Here is a 22836-nt window from a genome sequence, read left to right as displayed (position 1 = left end):
ACAGTTTGGAATATGTCCTATTATTGTCCTCATTCTATAAATGGAGAAATTTAGGTATTGGGAGGTGTCCTCTGACAATTGTAGGGTCAGCCAGTTAGACAACAATCGGCAGAGGTGGGATTCGAACTTTCAACCAACCGGTATAGGGGACACCGCAGCCACAGGCACGCCCATCAAGTCGATTCCTTCCTAGGACCCGCTGGAGTAAACGCGCATGCTCAGGGAAACGACAGGGAAGCCTCCAGCCGCGAGGGGGAGCCCGCGGCGTTCCTGCCTGTCTGGCCCGTGCATCCCGCGGGGAATAGATATCCCAGAGTTCCGTGCGGTGTCGGCCCTTCAGCCGCGGCAGCCATCGAGGAGCAGCAGGTTAGTTGGTACCCGCGCGGGTAGCATCCGCTTCCATCCTGGCCCTCGGCGTCCCAGTGCGGCTCGGGGGGATGGCTGGTTGCAGCGAGCGACCCCGGGGGAACCAGGGTGCGGGATTCCGGGCGGCCGTAGCCGAACCGGGACTCACCTCCATCCCTTCTCCCCGCCCCTGTCCACAGCCATGGCTCTGCGCTACCCCATGGCCGTGGGCCTCAACAAGGGCCACAAGGTGACGAAGAACGTCAGCAAGCCGAGGCACAGCCGCCGCCGCGGGGTAAGTTCTGGGGCGCGCGCTCGGGGGCCTCTTGGAAGGATGTGGGAAGGGCCTTCCGGCCGGGGCACAGGCTTCAGGCTACGAAGAGCGCGGTGGAGCGCAGGCGGGGCGTCGAGGCTCGCGGGCAGTGGGGAACCCTGCAAGGGCTGAGCGAGGGGATGTCGGGCTGCCAGGAGCAAACATCTTAACACGCCTGCCCGGCGAACGCCCACCTGGGCCACGCACGTAGCTCCACCTGCCGTGGGATGGAAGCTGGGGCGGGCGGAGCGAGTTTGCGGGCCCGGTGTAGGAGCAGGTTTCGACATACGAGCACGACTTTGCGCGGTAGAACAGGAGTTTGGCTGAGGTTGCAACGTAAAGGGAAAGCTTATGCTGAGTGTCAGGTTGAGGAATTTCAGCCGGTCTGGTTTTATAGGCTCCTGTCTACTTAAGAAACGTACAAATTGTACAAGACTTTATTTGATCCAGCCTGACAATTGCCGGGAAGCAAAATCTAAAATGCTTCCAGAGATTAAGTTTGCAGTTTCTTCTATGTGTTTGAAATTGAGGGAATTTAAGGAAGCAAGCTGGGGGTTGGTTGACAAGATTGTTAAGATTATGTGTGTTTTCAGGGATGGTCACACCTTGGGAGGATATTATTCCTGGCATTTCAAAGGTGTGCTAACCGAAATGCACAAGAACCATGGACAAGGCTGGCTTAATTTTTCACCAAAGAAGTTCTAGGCCTAGGGCGTGACTACCCCCCACGACCTGCCCAGTTAGGAACGATTCATTACAGCAGCCTTTTTTGTCCACACTTCATTTAAGTAGCCCCGACTCCATGGTGGCAGCCTGTGTCCAGTGGGAGGGGATTCCAGGCCCCGGGAACAGCCTGTGCAAAGGGCCAGGCATGACATGCTATGTTGATGACACGGGGGTTGGGGGAGGAGGACTGGTGCTTCCATTTCACCAGTCACAACACTCCAGCTGAGTTTCCAGATGTGACCCCATGTGGTCTGGCCTTGGAGCATCCCCTTCTGATGGCCTCCCTTTACCCCCCAGCGCCTCACCAAACACACCAAGTTCGTGCGGGACATGATCCGAGAGGTGTGCGGTTTTGCCCCCTATGAGCGGCGTGCCATGGAGCTGCTCAAGGTCTCTAAGGACAAGCGGGCCCTGAAGTTCATCAAGAAAAGGGTAGGTGGTCTGTCGGGGTGAGGTGGGGGCCCAGGCTGATGGCCTCCTTGCCAGGCAGGTGGGGGGATAATACATCTGTGCCAAGAGGGAGGGTGGTGTGGGGATCTAGGCTGATGGTCTCCTTGCCTGCAGGTGGGGACACACATCCGAGCCAAGAGGAAGCGAGAGGAGCTGAGCAACGTCCTTGCAGCCATGAGGAAGGCGGCAGCCAAGAAGGACTGAGCCCCATCCCGTGTGTGTGTGTAATAAAAGCTTTTCGGAAACTTGGTTCCTGTGGTGGCATTAGGAGGAGGGGTGACATCTGGTCCATCATCTGCTTGAGACCCGTGGTGAGGAGCACAGTGGTGGTCACAGAAAGCAGCACCAGACAGGCAGTACTGGAAATGGTGTTTAATCATAATTAAGTAGTTCATATGCGCAGCCTCCATGATTAAGCTGTTCTTGAGGTCCCTGGGCTCCAGGCTGCTAGCTGAGCCTCCTGGTGGTGGGGCTGCCCGGAGCCCCCCAGTGCAGTTTCAGCTGAGGCGGGGCCTGTGGGCAGTGGCAGTGCCTCGGTCCCCGTCACCGCTCCACGGCCAGGGCCTCCGCCTGCTCCTCTGGGAAGGCAATGTCGAAGATCTCCCGGTAGTGCTCCACGAAGTGGACCTCCAGGCCCTCGGTGATGAAGGCGGCCAGGTCGTAGAAGTCCTTCTTGTTCTCAGCTGGCAGGACAATGCACGTCACTCCGGCACGCTTGGCCTGGGAGGTGGGACCACAGGTCAGTGGGGACAGGACGGCTGCAGAAGCCCACTGCCCCACGAGGTGAGGGCATAGTGGGCACCCTGTTCACAGTGGCCCTGAGCCAGACTGCCACAGGCCCTGTGTTACAGATGACGCCACTGGGGCCCAGGGGAATAGCACTGGCTGCTGCTCCCTTAGCCCACCACTCCCTGCCCCCCGTGTCTGGATGAATCAGCACCTACTGCTTTACCTGTGAAGTTTGGCACCTAAAAATGCAATGAATGGCAGCTGAAGAAAAACAGTTTGAAAATGTAGCTATCACTAAATTTTTTCCAGCCTTAACTATCCTGCCCAATCCATGCAGCAGCCAGAGGGCACCCTAGTCAAGTCCTGTCACTCCACTCACACCTCTCTGGGGTTCCTACCTCCCTCCCTATCGGTGGAAGCCCTTGTCTTCACAGGAGGCCCAGTCCCAACTAGACTCCCCCCCCCCCCTTGGTGGACAATAGTTCCCACTCTGCAGGCAAGGAAAGAACCCCTGCCTGAGGCTGTCCTACCATAGGACTGAGGTCCCTGGAGGCTGACTGCTTTAGGGGATGAGGAGGTGCTAAGGGTGGACAATGGGGGCTCAGGATATAGTGGGGCTCTGGCAGGAGCTGGACATGGCAGGCAACCCCAACAGTCAAAGAGCCTGCCCAGGGCAGACTTCCCCTCTACCACAGCCCTCCGACCTACACAGCACCCTGAGGCCAGCCTCTCCAGCTTTTTCTCTGTATCCATGTTCTCGGTGCCAGGCCAAGTGGGCAATGAGGAACCCTTGAGTCAGATGGGGGCTCTCTGGAGAGATCTAGAATATTCTCCAAAGTCTTGAAAATGCTGAGAGCCACTGGAGGTGTGGCTGGGACAGTCAGCTCAACAGGGCTGCAGGCCAGCTAAGCCTGGGTCCCAATCCCATGCCCACTCATCTGTAAAATGGGCCATCACCCTTGTCTGATGTGAATGATGACTGATCTTTCCCACAGCTGGCAGTGTGGGCACTGGGCAGGGAGCACCGGTAGGGGCACAGCACTCACTGCGATTGTCTTCTCCTTGATGCCGCCCACGGGCAGGATCTTGCCCGTGAGGGAGACCTCGCCCGTCATGGCCAGGTTCTGCCGCACTGACCGGTCCATGGCCAGCGAGAGGAGGGCCGTGACGATGGTGCAGCCGGCGCTTGGGCCGTCCTTCGGGGTGGCACCCTGGAGGGAGAGGCAGGTGGGTGGTGGGCAGGCACCATGCGCAGGGGGCGGGCCTGGCACTGCCCGGGCACAGTTGGGCCTCACCTCAGGCACGTGCAGGTGGATGTGTGAGGTCACCAGGTACTGGTTGCTGGGATCGTGCTGCATCAGAAAGGCCCTGGCAAAGGTGTACGCGATGCGGGCACTCTCCTTCATCACCTCCCCCAGCTGGCCCGTCACCTCCAGGCTCCCGTCCTTGTCCCCCTTGCTGTCCTTCTCCAGGGGCCGCCTTGGGGACGTCTCGACAAACAGTGTGGAGCCTCCTGGAAGAGGCCAGCGTGTGAGCCTTGGGACAGTTCAGGTTCCTAAGACGGCTACCCCGTCCGTCACAGCTGGGCCTCCTCAGGGATGTCCCCCTCTGTCCCACTCTTCCCCCGGCTCTCCCCACTGAGGGCCCTCTCATCCTTCCCGTATCCCCCCACAAGCTCCCCACAGCTGGCTGAGGGACCCAAAGACAGCCGCTGTGCATTCGCCCCACGTCGTGTACCCCCACAGCCTGCCAGTGCTGGACCAATTCTTAGGCAACGGCTTTGAATACAGCCCAAATAAGCCGACTTGCCACCCAGAGCCTGCGTCCTTGACGTACCCTGTAAAACTGCACCGAACCCTGCTGCCCACTGACAGGATAACCCCTGGGCTATAAAAGGCCCCGAACCATGGGCTACGTCACTTGGACACGGAAATCCCCCTCTAGCCCCCTCCCCTGCTGGGTGGTCCCTAGGAGCTCATGCTGTGAGGCACTCGCCCAAGGTGGCGAACCTGTCAAAGCATCCCCCAAATCAAGCTGGACTGCGCCTGCCACCTTGTGGTCCCACCTCCCCTCCAGCCCTGCTGTGCCACCAGGCAGCAGAGGGGCATTCAGAGCACGAGCCGCTAACTGCTCAGGGGCATTAGGGACAGGCCATACTCACCCATGGCGGTCCAGGCCAGCCCCATGACCACGCCGGGTGGCGTCACGTCGTACATGCGCTCCACAGTGAACACTGGCTTCCCCACGAAGTCCTGCAGGTTCTCGGGTGTCACCTCCACCGACTCCGCCTCACCGCTGACAATCTTGTAGGCAGACTTCCGTAAGACCTGTGGGGGGCGCAGCGGGGTGAGGGGGGGTGAGCCCTGGCTCACCACCTCGCCTGTTCTTTCTGCTTTAATGTTTTTTAATTCTGTAAAATGTCCAACATAAAAAATACACCATCACAATCATTTGTAAGTACACAGCTCAGTGGCATTAAGTACATTCACGTCATTGTGCAGCCATCCCCACCGTCATCTCCAGAACTTTTGCTTCTCCCCCAACTGACACTGTCCCCACTAAACACCCCCCACCCACCCCATCCACTTCCTGTCTCTCTGAGCCTGACTCTCGGGACCACATGAGCGAGATCAGACAGCACCTGTCCTGCGTCTGGACCCCCTGCCTTCCAGCTCACCTTCTCCACCTGCTTCTGCAGGTTGCGCACGCCGCTTTCCCGGCAGTACTGCTTGATAAGAACGGTGAGCACGTCCGACGACAGCTTGGCCTTGCTCTCATCCAGGCCACACAGGGCACGGGCCTGAGGCACCAGGTACCGCTGGGAGGAGAGCATGCCCTCAGGACCTTCCCGGGATGCCAGGGATTCCCGGAATTGCCCCACCCCCACCTAGGCCTCAGAACCAATGAGGTGCCACCACCACCCAGCCAAAGATCCCTGGCTGGTGAAGAGCCCCCAGGTGGACCAGGGCCTGCCCTCATGGAGCTTTGGTCCCTGGGGGAATTGGGGTCATCTAACACACACAGTGTGCCCACGCAGGCTACTCCAGGAGGCGAAACCTAAGTCACCAGAAGGGTGAGAAGCCACTGAGGCAGTGTCCAGCCAGCACCCAGCGAGTGTCAGGACCCCGTAAACGGTGGGCCCGCAGCCTATAGACGTCCAGCCTGCCACCTCTGTTGCTGCACCTTCTGTCCACATTCCTGGCCTCCCTCCAGATGTCATAATAGATATCACTTCCTCCAGGAAGGCCTCCCTGACCCCTGCGATCACCCCACATAGACTGAGGGCCCATGGGCCAGGTTATGTGGCCGCTGCCTTGAGCAAACGGAGCAGGCAGAGGCTTCATGGGCACCCACAGCCCAGCACAACTCCTGCCGTACAGCAGTCACCGGACAGAGCCAAGTGACACGGGGGTCAGCCCTGGAGCCCCCAGGAGTCCTTGTGTTCCTCCTGTCAACCCTTCAGGGGTTTGAGGGAAGCCCCCACCACCCCCCAAGTCAGCCCCTCCTTTATCCAGTAGAGTCGCTGACCATGGATGGAGGATGTGGTGGGCAGTCCCGGCAGCCCTGTCATCACCTCAGCCACGAGCTCCTCCGGAGCCCCCCAGGGCCCGCCCCAAGGGCTGGCACCCAGCACCCAACTCAGGGCTGCAAGGCGCTCGAGGGGGATAAATGCACTCAACCCTTTTCCAGAAAGAAACCCCCCACGTTGGAAATACAAGCCTCCCCTCTGCACCCCTTCCCTGTCCCTCGCCCTGTGTATCTCGGACTGTTCCCAAATTGTAGCCTTTGTAATTAAACCAGTAACAGTAAGTAAACGGTTTTCCTGAATTCTGTGAGCTGTTCTAATCAATTATCAAACCCAAGGAGGGGGTGGTGGGAACCCCGATTTATCGCCGGTCGGTCGGAGGAAGAGAGGCCCAGGCCTTCTGAGTGGTGTCTAAAGTCAGGGAGTCCCACACGATCAGCCCTGAACCTGATGAGGTCCCCCACTAACCCTGGGTAGTATCACAACCTAACTGAATTGCAGAACCCCCAGCAGGACAACTGGCTGGTGTGATGGTACACAGTTTACAATTGGTCTAGACGTATCTCGGTGACACGTCGCATGCCACCACATGGCAGAGCCTGTATTTATCCTGTCTCCCCTCCCAGAACGGGAACTGACAACAGTCACCACGGACGGCACCCCCAGCTCTGGTTAAGTGCCCGGCACGCAGTGGGGCACCCCTCCCCAGGGCTCAGACAGCTGTGGAGGGTGGAGGGCTGGCCTCACCTCTGCAATGGCGAGCTTCTCCTGGGCCACGTAGCCCGACACATTGATCATCTCCATGCGGTCCCTCAGCGGCTCTGGGATGGTCTCAGTGACGTTGGCCGTGCAGATGAACAGCACCTGTGGGAGAGGCGTAGGGGTGCTGCAGGACTGCTCGTCCTGCCTCCCCTCTAGACCCAGCCCCGGGCGGGACGCGCACCTTGGACAAGTCCACAGGCACATCCAGGTAGTGGTCCAGGAAGTTGGCGTTCTGCTCAGGGTCCAGCAGCTCAAGCAGTGCCGATGAGGGGTCCCCCTGGTAACCCCGGCCAATCTTGTCCACCTGGAGGGGCAGCACAAGGTGGGTGGCGTTGGTACCTTGTCCTGCTCCTGAACCTGCTCACCAGACACTCAGGTGGGGGGACCAGGTGGGCCCAGACCCCGACAGCACCAGGGGCAGGAGCTGAAGCCCTGAGCAGGAACCAGAGGGCCGTGGCTATGGGGGAAAAGTGGGGTCATCTGGGGCAGGAGGGGGGCCAGTGTCATGCGATGGCCTGGCTGCAGAGAGGCCACCACCCATGGTGACTCAGGGACCACTGACACCACAGGGGCCACGGGTTTTGTCTTGAGTCATCTGCCTGGTGGGGCTGCCCCGAGCTCTGGGCTAGGACGGCCCCCTTGGGGGAGCCCAGCCGAGCTCAGCCGCACACACCTCATCTATCAGAATCAGGGGGTTCTCCGTCTTGGTCTTCTTCAGGCACTGAATAATCTTTCCCGGCATGGCGCCCACGTATGTCCGCCTGTGGGAGAGGGCACAGCTGGGCAAAGGGGCCTCACCCACCGGGGCTGGCCACACCACACCCAACTCCTGAAGCGCCAGGACCTGTGTGCCGTACATCCTCCGGGACACCCCGGAAGAGGCAACAGGGAAATACACAATGCTGGAAAAACACGGGTGGCTGCCGTCCACGCCAGTCACCCCAACATCCTCCCGCAGCTCAGATTCAGGGCAGGGGACACAGATTCACAGCCAGGTCTCACTCAGACCTGTCCCCGCAGTGGGCACCTCATAGCCAAACAATGAAACGCAACGAAACAAGAGGGGCCGGGGGCAGCCAGGCACTTGCACGAGGAGCATCCCCACGTCCAGGTCTCACTGAAGGACAGCAGGCAGGGCCCGCCAGGCCTGGGCGTCACTGGGCAGGGCCTGAGCCCAGATGGCACCGTGTTAAGACTGCTTCCCGACAACCCGCACGTTCTGCCTGAGCTCGGCTGCACATGCCTGCCATTCACAGGGAGCAGACCGGATAGGAGTCCTATGCGTGTGAACTGAGGCCCAGCGGGGCAGACAGACCACACATCAGGTAGCGGAGGAAACAGGGCTTAGCTGGACCATCAGCTCTAATGCGTCTTTTGGAGCAAACATTAACATAAGATCTGATATTATATGCTATAATTATATTTTATATTATATATTTACATTTTATATTATATATAGTATATGTATAGTATTGTATCACATTGTGTTATATTTATATATATTTGTTATGTTATATACATTACATTATTTATGTTATATTATAACTATACTATAATACCTGGTCTTATACTATAGTAAAATAAGACCAGGTCTTATATTAATTTTTGCTCCAAAAGACGCATTAGAGCTGATGGTCCAGCTAGGTCTTATTTTTGGGGAAACACGGTATGAAGAAGAAAAAAGCAGGGATGAGGGATCTGGAATGCCACTTGGGATGTGGCAGTATTTTAAGGTGAGGAATGTCTTAGGGAGAGACCCTGAGCAAAGGAGGTAAGGGGGCAAGCTGTGTGGATATTTGGAGAAAGAGGGTTTTCTAGATCGGGTGAACAGCCTGTGCAAAGGCCCTGGGGCAGGAACAGCAAGCAGGCCCATGTGGCTGGAGAGTGCGTGAGGGGGAGAGAGGGAGGAGAAGACGACAGGGAGAGGATGGGGCAGGGCCTCGCGGGCTGCAGGGAGGAGTGGGGATTTACCCGCAGGAAGGGGGGCCTGGGGGCTGTGGGCACAGACCTTGGCCTTTATCTATGATAACAGGACAGTTCCATGTCCTCGTCCTTGTCAGAATCCCGGACCAACGTCAGCACAGAGTGCCTTCCTGCCCCGTCCTTCCGGGCCCCAATGACACCCCAACATCATAAACAACCTGTTCTTGTTCAGAAACTCAGCCAAGGCCTTTCCTCAGCCCAGGGAGTGGTCCCTGCCCACAGCTGCTGGGCAATGCCCACATGGGGCACCGGGGCCACCAGGGCCCCCCTGCCTTCCCTTCTGCCCCTCTCCAGGCTTCATCCTCCTGCTCCCCCACATCAGAGGCCAGCGCTGAGCCAAGACCCTCCCAATCTTCCAGGTAGCTCCCTGCAGCCCGCCAGCCTTTCACTGTCCCAGCCTGGAGGCCTCCCCGAGACCCCGCACCCAATGCTGTGCAGGCCCTGTCCCTTCCTGACCTGTCCTGGAGCTCACACCAGGCTCTGAGCCAGACGAGCTCTCGCCCTGCCCACCAGGCAGCAGAATTGTCCATGTTTGTAGAGACGCCAGAAATATAATTTTTAACATGGACTCAAATCTTCCCTGAATACTGCAGTATGCCAGGGCTTTGGGGGCAGGTGGAGGGTCATGTGGCCAAGTACCAGGGAGGCCAGGAAATCCTGTGGGTGGTCCATGCAGATCACGTGTCTTCAGTCACGAGGCAGAAGCACCTAGGCCAGAGCCACCTTCTCACCACTCCACCTCGCCACCCTCCTTTGGACCCGGTGGCCAAGTGGGAACAGACATTTGTGTATCTGCTACATTTGCGTCTCACTGAGGCTTTTCAGAGAACCACCTTCTGTGGAGGCCAGTGTGGCAGGAAGCCCCAGAACACAACATCCCATGTGAGGGCACCAGGCACGGGACCAGATGGCTTTAAGACCCGGGGCACCGAGGATACCAATACCAGCCCAGCCTCACTGGTACGAGCTGCCCCGTTCTCACTGGGAGACCATTTTGCCCCTCACTCTAGTCCTCAGTCCTTGGTCAGAGGGCCCAGGCCTCTGGCCAGAGTGTTGGGGCAGCTGATGCTGGGACATAAGCTACAACTACTGGGGGCCATCTGCTCACAGGCCCTCCAAAGAGGTCGAGGTGTTTTTTTTTGGTTTAGAAAAAGCAGGTTTATTCCAAAATGCCAGTATTAAGGAATGACAATGGACTCCCTGTCACAAAGACTGCCTCAGAGGTCGAGGTTTTGATCCAACTGTCTGAGCGCCTGGATTCAGCCAGGCCTGATCAGATCAATCCTGTCAGTTACTTACTCCAGTGGGAGTGGAGTTTACTACTCGTCACTGAAATCACTCAAGCAAAGGCAGAAGACGCAGACTCTGGAGGGACAAGGCCTGACAGGCTGGGGCGAGCCAGTCCGGGAGAGGCCGGGCTTACCTGTGCCCCTTGATCTCGGCCACGTCAGTCATGCCCCCAACGCTGAAGCGGAAGTACTCGCGATTCAGGGCGCGGGCGATGGAGCGGGCAATGCTGGTCTTGCCCACGCCAGGGGGGCCGTAGAAGCAGAGGATCTTGCCCTGGGTGGAGCCTCGGAGCTGGCTGACAGCAATGAACTCCTGCGGGCAGAGGTGGGTTCCCGTGAGACTCAGTCACTCGCCGCCTTGCGCAGAGCAAGGGCTGTGCCTGATATAAGCCTGATCACCTTCTCGCACCTTCCAGGTGTCTGGAGGCTGCAAGAAGGGACAAGTCCTGTCCCGGAGGGGCCAAGCTGACTGGAGGTGTCTTTTGCCACAAGGAGAGACCGCCTGTGGCACCAATGGGACAAGTAGGTGCCAGGAGAACATGGTGACTGACGGCTGACTGTGGGTGACCACAGCACAGGCCCTGAGGGCAGCTCCCACACCTAACAAGCCCCTTAGTCACATTGGCCTTCTTGCCTCTGATCTGGCCACAGTCCACCCGCCCTCAGTCAGGCCCTGCTTTCTCCCGTCTCAAGCACTACTTTTCCCCTCCTCATAAATCCATGAGCCTCCTGCAGCAGGGCAGGCTCACTCCAACGCAGTCCCTCTGGGGGGCCGTCCAGCCCTTACCTTCTTGCTAACCTCCACCAGGCTTGCTTTCGCCAAGCCCCTTCTGTACCCCCAGACCCTTAAATTCACCAGGCGGCTCCTCTGGGTCTGCCCCACAGCACGGGGTCTTCCTGGGCCCAGACCGAGAGAGCCACCACCCATATGCAAATCCAGACCATGACAGACCCTGCCTCTCCGCTCCAGTGCCCAGGACCCAGGGCCCGCAGGAGGGGATGCAGGCGGCCTCACCAGGATGCGCTTCTTCACATCCTCCATCCCATAGTGGTCCTCCTCCAGCACCGCCTGGGCCCGGGCCAGGTCCAGGTTCTCGTCACTGTACTTGCCCCATGGGATGGACGTCAGCCAGTCCAGGTAGTTGCGGGTGACACTGCCACAGGACAGACCAGAGATGGTCAGCAGGGCTCAGCCAGTCCCCCAACCCCCGCCGTTGCTAATCTACGTGGCTGGCACCCCGTGCCCGCAGCGTGAACTCTGCCGAGCACACCTTGGCTACACAGGCTAGAACCACTTTGAAAAGCTGTCCTGGCACAGGCCACCGTGGGGACTGGCACGGTTCCTGGTGGAAGTGTTAGGCCTATTTCTCAGACCAGAGACACAGCGAGCATGGGGACCGCTCAGGGTCCGACATCACGGAAGGGGCAGGGGCTACACAACCTGATCCAAGGCAAGAGGGGAAATTGAGGCCTGGAGGGTGGCAGGTCAGCACTGCGGGGAGAGTGACCCCCAGGCTGGGAGCTGTGCACCGGGGTCGGCACCTGCTCCAGACAGAGGATAGGCCCCTCACCAGGATCCTTACAAGAGACAGTATAAGATTAGCCTGTGTGGTTTTAGGCACTAAATTTACGGACATTTCCAACGGCAGCATACAAAGCTCGTCTGCTACCAAAGAAAGCGAAGTCAGGGTGTCTATGGAATGGAGGTCTGCAGTGTCAGGAGTGCCAGCGTCTCCCAGGGACCTTGTGGAAAGAGCCCAGCCCGCCCCGGACACCCTGAGTCAGCAGGAGCTCGGGCCCTGCCCTCAGACGGGCTGTCCCAGGACCTGGCCATCATGCAAACTGCCCCGGAGCAATGCCCGGTCCCTGGCATTTGATACCACAGGCAGAACCAGAAGAATCCCACAGGCCCTGAGCCCCTCAGCGCAAACCGTGGGCAGCCATCCTGTTTCACAGCCTGTGTGCACCGACCACGGGTTAACACACTCACTTCCTGGCTACTCTTAAAGCAGCAAGAGGGAGGCCAGGGGACGGACACCGGGAGGAGGGCAGCCTCGGGGGATGGCTCCAGGGACTCCTGGTCCTGGCTTAGAGCCAGACATCCCCAGGTTAAAATCCCAGACCCCATCCAGTAGCTCAGAGGCCCTGGTCACTGACTCAACTCCTCCGAGCTCTGATTTCTCCAAGTGTAGATGAGGGCGACATGAGAGGACCGGCAGAGCCAAGTGTGTAAAACATCAAGGGCCTGTGCTCTCCTGCCTTTCAGGGCCGGCATCCCAGACCCCGCCAGGGCCAGACGCACTGCGGAGAGCAGCACGGCCGCCCAGGAGCTCACTTGAACTCGGACGAGTGGTTGTCCAGCAGGCCCAGCTTGCTCAGCTCCTCATCCACGACATCCATGACGTGCTTGGGGACCACGAGCTCCTTCAGCCGCTCCCGGAACTTCTCCTCGATGGCGTCCTTGTCTTCCTTCTCCAGGCCCAGCTCCTTCTTGATGATCTTCAGCTGTTCTTGCAGGAGGTACTTGCGGTGTGTCTGCTTGATTTTCTCCTCCACCTGCAGGGCCGAGAAGCTGCCGTCAGATGGGAGCACACAGGTGTCGCAGGCTAACGGGGTCTGTGGAGGGGCTGCTTCCTCAGGACTCAGAAAACAGAATCCAGTGCATGCAGCCTCCAATTCCTTCCATGTTTAACCAAAGTCTCCCCAAGCATGGGCCTTGCTGGGACCACGCAATAAATAACAATAATAAATAGTTCACTTTTCAATCCTGATAATGAGGGAAGCTCGGCCTGACGCTGCCATGTCCCCCACTTCCCTGACAGACAAGGCCGCGGCACACGGCTCACAACCCTGGGTTGGCACCCGTGCCTGCCTGCAGTGTTCCATTATATTTGTTTTGAGAGTTGGCTTGTACTGACAACCGTTATAGGCCTTCCAATTATAAATGTGATGTAAAATTTTTTTGTCATAAAAACTACGTGAAAAATTGAGTCAATTCTGAAAAACAACAACTGACAATCCAGGTGGTCCACAGATTTGCCCAAAATTGGGAAAACGAGTCTCAAATGCTTTAGTCTTGAAAAACAGTGTTGCCACCTTTCCCAGACTGCTTCGCAATTTTGAGCATTTTCCCCAGGACTCTGAAGTTCAGAGAAATCCTCCCCCTCGACAGAGGATGGGCTCTGCCACTGGGGCGAGTTGTAAGTTTTAACCCAGTCAGTTTCACAGGCCGAGTGCACACAGCCCTCAGAGCAGAGGCGCCTTCTGGGATCAGAATTGCCCCACCCAGCTTACCTCCCGCCCCAGGCGCTGCTGCAGCTTGCTCAGCTCAAACTCTTTCTTGAGGAGGGAGAGGGCCTTATACAGCCGCTTGGGAATCTACCAAGAAAAGGAAGACGTGAGACGATGGTCAGAAGTCAGCAGCCATCTGGCGGGGTGGGGGTGGAAGGACAGGTACTCTGTGAGCTGCTGCGGGAGAGAGCGCACAGTGGGGCAAACTGCATGGCATGCCTTACCAAAAGGAGGCACGCACCCCATCCCAACAAGCCCAGTTCTGGAAACACCTTCTACAGGTCTACGAGCAGTGTGGACCAGGATGTTTGTACAGGTGTTGTCCGTAACAGCAAGACTGGCGACAACCCAATACACCTCCCACTGAATGATGGGCACCAGCCGATGGAATACTATGCAGCCGTTAAAAAGAACGAGGGATTAAAACAAGCAAAAACAGAACGAAGGAGCTGGACGTGGACTGAAGGACATGTGCTGATGTGAAATCATCTCCAAATGGCGCTGAGGAACCAGCCAGGCCGAGAGGCGGCCCCGCGGGCAGAGAGGGACCAGACAGTGAGCATGCGGATAGGCCACTCACGTTGGTCTCCTCCAGGACGTCTTGCAGCTCATGGGACTCGGCTCCAGTCAGCGCGGCACCCATGTCGCTCAGGTAGATGGGGTTGTCCACCACCCTCTGGCCCGCCTGCATCATCTGTAGCACAGACTCTCTGGAAGAAACGGGGCCGTTGCCATGGGAGCAGGGACTCCTACTGGACCTTAGTCTCCTGTCCCCAGCAGCACTGAGAGCCTGCTCTGCACGTGGGCCTCAGCAGCTTCAGGGCCGGTGGGGCCGCCCATCCTAGAGCCACGAGACTAACGCCCCTGTGCCCAGATGCAACGCCCCTAGGGCAGTCACATGGGGACCCCTCAGGAGATTTCCACCCCCTCCACCCCAGCTAACGACAACGAAGGCTTCTGGCCAAATCCAGGCCCTTGCTGGCTGAAAGGAGGCAAAGAACCAGGGCCAGGCCGTGGTCCCCCTCCCGCCCAGGGCCTCCCTGCTAGGAGGGAAGAGGCTCCACCCACACAGAACTAGGCTCTGGGCCTTGAATCCCTGCCCCCACCCCCACAAGTCTTCTACCAGGACACTCTAGAGAAAAGTTCCTGCCGACCCATTGCCACAGAGAGCGCCCAGCCTGGCCTCAGGGATGGCCAGCCACACACTGGGGTAGGGGAGGGGGCAGGAGACCAACCTGTAGAGAGGGTTCAAGGCGATGATGTCCCGGATGGTCTTCACGATCTCAGCAGTGAGGGCCTAGCGAGTGGGAAGGCTGCCGTGGGTCCCGGGGCCTGCAGGGCTGTGGCCCTGGGCAGCCCTGCCCACGTGGCCCCGGCCAAGGACAGCCGGAGGTCCAGGAGCGGAGGCCAAATTCACGTCACAAGTGTGCAAAAAGTAAAACCAATTCCATCTCTACACCGCTGACTTTAGAAGGAGCTGTCTTGGGTGGGAGAAGGGGTCCTTATTCCTTTATTTTAACCACTATCCTCACAACCAAAACTCCTCCTTCTCAACCTCAGCCGTAAAATCCCCAGGCTGTGGCGTCTCCTTCGTCTGGGACCTGCCTGTGAGTCTGCAGGACTCAGCCTGTCCAGCCCTCCTGGAACCTCACCTCAGGTCCCTTTAGAGGTGGGCACCCCACTGTGACGCCATGGATACATGTCTCCTTCCTGCCTTCTCTCCCTGCCACAGTGCTCCTTGCAGGACCACCGGGCAGTTTATGGCATAACAACCTGCACCTCATGTTTCCAGAAGGCTGCAGCTCCCAGAATATCATACTCCAGTGAGGGCACCAGTGGGCACGCAGAGAGCGGCTGCAACAGCCAGGGCTTGCCAGTATAATCACCTGCTCTCTAGTTATCAGGATTGTCCCTGAATTGCCTCAGTTGGTCTTTGTAGAAGAAATCAGATCAGGCCAGCGAGAGGCCCACGGCACTCGCATGAACAAGGGTGAGCATGCTTTCTCGCCGAGACCCTGAGTCTTTTCATTGCACCATCTGTATGTCTGTCTTTCCCCCACCGCAAGGTTCTCAGAGGAAACTCAAAGCTGTGCTGCCCAGTCCGGCAGCCACTAGGCCCCAGTAGCCCTTCACATTTAAATGAGTTAAAATTAAATAAAATTAGATCCACATTCTGTTCTTCAGTCACACCAGCCATAGGTCAAGTGCTTAATAGCCACAGGGGGCTAATGGTACAGAATCACAGAGTATTTCCACCACTAGGGAATGTTTTCCCAGGTAGCACTGCTCTCAAGGGCCCGTGTGGCCCTGGGGATGGCCCGTGGCCAACGCAGCCAAGCCCCTTCCAGCACTCGAGGCGCACATCAGCAATCAATCACAGCACTCTCCCCACTGAACTCTGACACTGCCCCAGAATCCTTCTCAACACAGCACCACGGGGTCAGACCAAAGCTGTCAGCTATGTCCCCACCCACTGGAGGCAGGTCACCCTGACTAGAACCTGCACTAAAAGAACCAGTGGAAAGACAATCCCACCACCACCTCAACAGGTGGCTCGCCACGAGGAAGGCAGGTAAGCCTAGGTCGGGGGGTCAAGGTGACCGGAAGGCTGTTTCTCTCCTGTCAGACCATAGGTTGGGTGCCAGTGAATGTGCCTGCTTCCCCTCCCCCAGGCTCCGTCTGAAGGAAGGCTGGAGGTTCCTGTCACAGGCTGGGGCTGGACCCAGATTCAAACTCTGCCTCCTTCGAGAGCAGCTAAGGCTCCTCGCAGATTTCTAATACCTTTCTCATTCCAAGGATTCTAATCCTTTCTCCCAAGGATTTTTGGGAGGAAATGTGTGCTCCCCGGAATTTGAGTACCTTGACAGGCTAGACCCTTCCCGAGTGCGAAGTTCGCTCGGGGGAGCCCAGTGAGGCAGCGCTGACTTACCTTCACTTCCTCTGTGACCTGGAAGTCCTCGTGGACGACGTTCTCGACCTCCACCATGAGCACCTCCCCAGGGGCGCCTGAGACGGGCTCCACCACCACCTCCACCTGGTGCCGAGCACCCACGTCCTCCTCGGCCTCCTTCTTGCTCCGCTTCGGCTTCCGGCGGGGCTTCTGCTTGTTCTCGGCCTCAGCTTCCTCTGGGTCCACCTCCAGCTGCCTGCTGATATGAATCCTGAAGCCGGGAGCAAGGCCGCAGTGAAGCCGCTGAGGCTGGGAAGGGCCCTACCCCCCTTTCCCAGGCTGACAACTAAGGGTCCCCCTGGGCCCAGGCACCTGGGAGGGGCGGCTCTGGGGCCCTGGAACTGGAGACAAGCTGCTTTCTCAGAACCCCAGTGCGCCCCTCCACTCTTGGACTCCAGCCAACTTATCCATTCCATTTCCCACACCAACGCCCTGCTGCCCTCCATGAACTAATGGGTAAGCCGGGGGTAACGGGCCCATCACGGGCTGCCGGCTTGGCGGAGCCCATCTCTGGGACTCTGCCTGCCCCTCCCTCAGCCTGGAGCTCACCACACAGCTGCTCCTTCATGGCGTTCAGGTCTCAATTCCAGGGCACTGCCTCAGAGGCCCAGTCTGGACCACACACACACACCCACCACCCTGTCAATCTTCATTCCCTCCCTGCCCCCGGAAGCACCCACTACCATCTACATTCAACTTGTGACCTGTTCTCATGCCCCTGGTGTCTCCCCACTTGGGGGGTGGGGGGTGCTCCCCGAGGTGGCCCCTCGCCTGTTTCTCCACTCACACCTGAATGCCTAGTGGATACCAGGCCCTGGGTGTTAAATGACATGTTCCACCTCCAGGTTCTCCTCTGTCACACAGGTAACAATGGTGCCTTCCTCAGAGGGCGGGCCTGACAGCCGCCCTGCATACAGACTCAGTGCCTGGCTGCCATCAGCAAATTCCACAGAGAAAAAAAGGAGATCGGGCCTCGGTAAGTCCCGAGTTGGCTCGGCCTCAGGACCCAGGACTCAAGCGATAAGGCACCTCGTAGGTCAGTAGGCAGTTAATTGCCACCAGTTTGTATTAATTCTGGTTCCATCTTATTCTGTTCGCTCTGGCCGAGTCCTTCCAGGACACAGAGGGGCCACCTCTTCCCTAAAAAACTCTAATGGGAGTACCATGTTTCCCCAAAACTAAGACCTAGCCAGACCATCAGCTCTAATGCATCTTTTGGAGCAAAAATTAATATAAGACCCAGTATTACAGTAAAATAAAATCGAGTCTTTTATTAATTTCTGCTCCAAAAGACGCATTGGAGCTGATGGTCCGGGTAGGTCTTATTTTTGGCGAAACACAGTACATGAAGGGGCATGGGGGCTCAATACAGGGGTACCGCCACCAGGACTGTGCACACAATTGGGGCCCGGCACAGGCCATTTCCCCTGAGTGTGTTCTGGGGGTGCTTTCTGGCTGACCCAAGAAAAAGGCTCCATGAGAAAAAAGGATGGAAGACTCTAGATTCACCAAACGCCACCCAGCATCTTCGAAGAGGGGCTTTTCAGAACATTTACTACATCTCCACTACATGTTAACGGCATGTGACGCTGACGTTTCTCAAGTGTATTTGGTCACAGGACTCCTGTCAAGCGTCTTGGAAGACCAATGTTCCTTAGAACACATTTGAAAAGTTAGTTAGTTTCTTCACTGAGAGCATCAACACTAAGGTGATCTTGCAGGTCTTTCTTAACCGTGACAGTACCAGGGCTTAAACTGGGCTTACGAATGTTGTATGCAGCCCGTCCACAAATTTTTATCAGAGATAAAAATTACACGGATTGACAAGGAAATGTGTCCAAGCGAAAAACCGCAAATTGCTAAGCGTGACAAGGCAGCATGGCCTGCAGCAGATGCAGACAGGGGCACCTGGATGAGGAGGACGCCCGACCGTGAACGGCCGACACTGAGACACGGGACACGAGGCAACCTGCTACTTTGTTTTTGTGATGCTTTTTTGAAGAACATGCATTAAAGAAACGGCTTTCCAGTGACCACTCATACTGCCACTTTAACAAGGGGACTCTGAGAAGGGGGCTCCAGAGGTGACACGTCTCAGCCCCCAGCTTTGGCTGGGTCACTGCGGTGAGCAGGCCGCAGGGTTGACCGACAAGGGCAGGTCGGTGCTGGGACCTGGGGGCACTCGGGGACACTCTTCCCACCCCGTCCCACAGGCTCAGGCCCTGCACCTTCTGTGTCCCATGACGATCATCCGCAGCTTGTCCCCAAGGTCCTGCATCTCGTGGATCTGCACAAACGTCCCCGTGTGGTAGACCTCGTCCAGGCTCTCGACCACATCAGACTCGTTGCTAAGGGAAACGGACACAAAGGAACGTCGGCATAGGTGCTGATTCCACAGGGCGTCTCAGGCTAAGAGGGAGGATGGAGGGATAGACGAGAAACACCCCTTCCGGCCTCGACTGAAAACTGAGAGCGACCTCCTCGCTCCCCCAGGGCTTCCGGAGTCCAGTAAAGCACCTGCTAGCTAAGGGCCGCTGGCGGTAACTGCACACAGATGAGTAGCTCCTGGCAGAGTTGGTCATGAGCCGGCCTGGATGGAATTTTGATTCCAATCCATACCCCCATTACAGAGCCTGCTCAGGATGGAAGTGGAACTATTTCTACCAGGAGTCGAGGTGGATGGACCTGGAGCTATGGTAACTGCCCACTTAGCTCTGTGCTGAAGCAGCCGTGCAGGTGGATGTGTTTTAACACCAAGGGTCCTTGAGGTTAATATCCCCCCATATTGACAATGCATGAAGCCCAGCGCTGCGAGCCGAGCTTTTCGCCCAGACTACAAAGGGATGCTCGGCTCTTGGCTTAGTCCCCTGTAAGCTTTGCTTGCTTGCTTTCAGGTCAAGGGTCAGAGGTCCAGGCTACTCTACGGAGCAGGACTGGTGGTAAGCTACACTCCAGGGCAACTTCAGCAAAGGAGTGAAGGAAAAATTACACTTACGTGTCATCTCTCTTTAGAAAGACGCCGGCATATGGCTGGGCAAGACGGACTTTCCTTCTTAGCAGCTCAACCAACTTCTTATTTTTAACCTAGCATGACAATGACCCCAAAGTGAAATGCAGGGCAGGTTTTCTAGCTGACATTTTGACAGCAGCTCTAGCATTTTCTGTATTATTCTCTGAGGACATGCTAATCTGATCGGGGACACTAACCGACATCGTTCAGGAACCCCTGAATCAAAAACAAACAAACAAAAGACAGGAAAATGGAGAATGGAGTGGGACAGGGTTGACCAGCTGTTCTCCTCACTGGTTCCCCAGCTTCCTAAAGAAAATGCAAAGTAAACGAATGGCCGGAATCTCGAAATTAATTTAACATTCAATTTCAAGAGCTGTTTCAGGGCAAAATGTCTTGGCCTGAAAATCTAAACCATTCTGATTTCATCAGCATCAGAAGGACAACACTAAATGGGCATAATTCAAATGTGGCCTACCCCACCGGTGAGAACTTCCTCCAGTTTTCACTGAAAGTATTTCCTGATCACATCGCTACCCTATTCATCCCCTCGGATCACAGCACATTGACTTGATGTCCTTTCAATGGCAGGCAGAGAGTTAATGATGTCTCGTAGGAAACAGCTGATGGGGCTGGTGCAGATGTCTTTAGGGCCCAATTAATTTGTTTCAAGCCTAAGTTAATTCCCAGACCAGACTCTGATTAAACTTAACAGCCCTCAAACTTTAGTGTGCATCAGAATTACCTGGAGGACTTGTTAAAACAGATCACTGGACCCCATCCCTGCAGTTTGATGCAGGATTAAAGAGGGCCTGAGAATGTGCTTTTCAAACAAGCTCCCCGGTGACGCTTCTGGTCCAGGCACCAAGCTTTGAGAACCAGTGTTTTAACTCACTCCCTAACAGGGGCTCCTCTGGTTCGGGAATTCTCACCCCTGTAGATGTATTTTTCCCCAGGAAAAGGTCCACGACAACCGTCAGGATGGTACATGACCAAAGAAAAATGAAGAGCCACTGGTCTATACTCAGAGGCCACTGAGAAGGAGAGAAGCTACGGGGCAAGTTAGCCACTGACAGTGTCAACTACAACACTGAGAGTAAAGGGAGCTCTGCTAACAAGTTCAGAAACATTCATCACATCCCGCAGACGTTTTCCCCATCTCTCCTGTGCTAACAGCTGACTGCTGTATCTGAGCACCTATCCTTCCCCTTTGGCAGAATCCCTTTTCGTTCTTTACAAGATCATAGCAACAGAAATACAGTGATACCACATGCCAACCTCATGCTAGCCAGTGACTTGTTTAACGCTCCTGGCTAGCTCTGAGTGGGCAGACAGAATCTCTTAGAAGAATCGTATCTCTGCTTGGGTACTGGGGACAAGGACATCTGCCACTCTGCAGGGCTATGGGGACCATACTTGGTGAAGTCCTGGCCCCAGGGGTCTCGGAGAATAGAAAGGACTGCTGAGGATGGGGTCAAGAACGGGAAAAAGGTCTCCAGAGCACACTTCAGAACTATCAGAAGTGCCCCAAAGAGGACACAGCAGCTACTTACTATTGAGGCATGCTAAGCACGAGGCATCATTCCAAATTCTTTACACGTGACCTCACTTACCTCTCACAACAGCTCTAAGAAATGAAGTACTATTAGTACGTCCATTTCACAGATGAGAAAATGGAGGCCCAGAGGAACAGCATGCCCAAGTTTAAGAAGCCAGGGGCAGTGAAGCTAGCCAGAGGATCTGGCTCTGAGGTCTGCAAGTAACCACTACTCAACATCAAGGAAGACCCTGGAAAGATAGCTCAGACATACACAAGCAGCAGTGCGGGAGATGAGGTGGAGGGGTCCCTTGTTCCCTCCCCACTGGCTGGCTGCTGCCCCTCTGTATTGTCCTGTCCCTTTCCAAGGGATTCCTGAGATTTATTTAGAAGAGACTGGAGTGTGAGGGGGAGAGGCTGGAGGGTGAATGTAGAGGCTGACTCATTGTATGACCTTGCTTAGAGTTAACAGATAACCTTTCTTCTCCATAGACTGCAGTTTCCACATTTAACAAAAAACAAAGAGGGGGTGGGGAAGAAATGAAGCATTTGGGTCCTTCCTACTCTCAAAACTCATGTACCTTGCACTCACGCTACTTTCTCTCTATTACATCACCTTAGTTCCCCCAGGCAACCCTCCCTTTATGGCTCTTGTTCTGAAACGATCTGGTTTCCTGCCTCTTCCACTAGAAGGGAAGATCCTTAGGCACAGGGATGGTTTGACTTCTCTGTTGCATCCTCAGTGCCTGCTACACGGCAGGTTCAGAACGCTGCTGAATGAAAAAAATCACCGGGGCATCCACCTCGCCCACTTTTCTCCTCAGTCTCCAGTACCACTCCTTGCTCTATTATTCCCTCTAGCACTTATTGCCTTCCAGCACATACTTTACTCACTAATCTTGTTTATTGCCTCCTGCATCCTGCTCAACTGTGAGCTCCGAAGGCAGGAATTTTTGTCTGTGGTGTTCACTGCTGTAGCCCTAACACCTAGAACTGAACCTAGCACATGGTTAGGGGTCAAGAAGTTTAAGGAAGGAATGAATCCTGATCCTAAAGGGACTCATAACAGAAGGGAGAGAGGGTTACACAACATTTACCTGCAAAAAAGTAACTGGGCCACAAGACTGTTCTGGTCCCTCTCAGAGCCGGACTTCTATGATTAGGCCTCTTAAGTGGACAGTCCTAAGCTCATTGGGTTCAACTCCCCTTAAGAGATCCTAAAGGGAGAGGAATGTGGCCCAAATTCACTAAGATAGTAATGAGCAGACATGGATTCGAACGCCTGCCTCTGAGAAACTTCGTGTCTGAAAAACTTCCTACGAATGAGGGTGCTAAGTGATCTCTTGGTTCAACTTGTTGCTTGCAGAAGTGGGGATAGAGTCCGAGGGGGCTCTCTTTACCTCGATAATTTTGATAAAGCGCGGGAACACCGGGTTGCGGGTGACGGCGATGAGCGGCAGGTACGGGAACACGTCCGGGATGGTCATGGGCGTCAGCGCCGTTACGACGGGGCCTTCCCCACCGCCCGCGCTGCCCCCAGGGCCTGCGGCACCATCCTCCGCGCCGCCCTCGGAGGCATCCTCACCGCCCGAGAATGCAGCGCCGCCGCCGCCGCCTCGGCTGTTCGCCTCCCAAAGCCCCCGCCACTGGCCCGTGGCGGCGGGACCACGGCCCCACAGGGCCCAAGGAGGAGAGGCGTCGCAGGTCCGCCTGCCTCTGGGCAACCACACTCCGGCCGCAGTCGGGACCCGCCCCCCCGCGACGGGCAGCAGCGGCCGCCGCAGCGCCCAACACCGCGCAGCGCCCCACAGTCGCACGTAGCCTGTGCCCGCAGCCATGGCCGGGCCATCCTGGTGGCGCACAGGGTTTGCGTCATTTCCTCTCGTCTGAATGAGGTGCACGTGACGTCGGGCGCGTGCTCCGGT

General features: G+C 56.5%; 2 protein-coding genes across 2 annotated transcripts; one reads left to right on the top strand and one right to left on the bottom strand.

Moving 5' to 3' along the window:
• Positions 1–240: 240 nt before the first annotated feature.
• RPL36 (ribosomal protein L36) lies at positions 241–2083 on the top strand. The gene is made up of 4 exons (XM_033133838.1): positions 241–366; positions 546–640; positions 1682–1816; positions 1949–2083. The coding sequence occupies exons 2-4, from the start codon at positions 548–550 to the stop codon at positions 2036–2038; spliced, it is 318 nt and encodes a 105-aa protein (XP_032989729.1). The 5' UTR covers positions 241–366; positions 546–547; the 3' UTR covers positions 2039–2083.
• Positions 2084–2191: 108 nt separating this feature from the next.
• LONP1 (lon peptidase 1, mitochondrial) lies at positions 2192–22757 on the bottom strand. The gene is made up of 18 exons (XM_033133829.1): positions 22312–22757; positions 19360–19448; positions 18593–18712; positions 16344–16575; positions 14650–14711; positions 13995–14124; positions 13418–13501; positions 12459–12679; positions 11139–11277; positions 10258–10436; positions 7525–7612; positions 7033–7155; positions 6837–6953; positions 5241–5381; positions 4725–4890; positions 3859–4076; positions 3610–3774; positions 2192–2554 (listed from the first exon to the last, which is right to left on the bottom strand). Exons 1-18 carry the CDS (start codon positions 22747–22749, stop codon positions 2378–2380), a joined length of 2889 nt encoding a protein of 962 aa, XP_032989720.1. The 5' UTR covers positions 22750–22757; the 3' UTR covers positions 2192–2377.
• Between the last annotated feature and the right edge of the window lie 79 nt (positions 22758–22836).

The sequence above is a fragment of the Rhinolophus ferrumequinum genome, chromosome 18 (assembly GCF_004115265.2).
Source record: "Rhinolophus ferrumequinum isolate MPI-CBG mRhiFer1 chromosome 18, mRhiFer1_v1.p, whole genome shotgun sequence".
NCBI classification, from domain to species: Eukaryota; Metazoa; Chordata; class Mammalia; order Chiroptera; family Rhinolophidae; genus Rhinolophus; species Rhinolophus ferrumequinum.
This window is presented reverse-complemented; position numbering and strand designations above follow the sequence as displayed.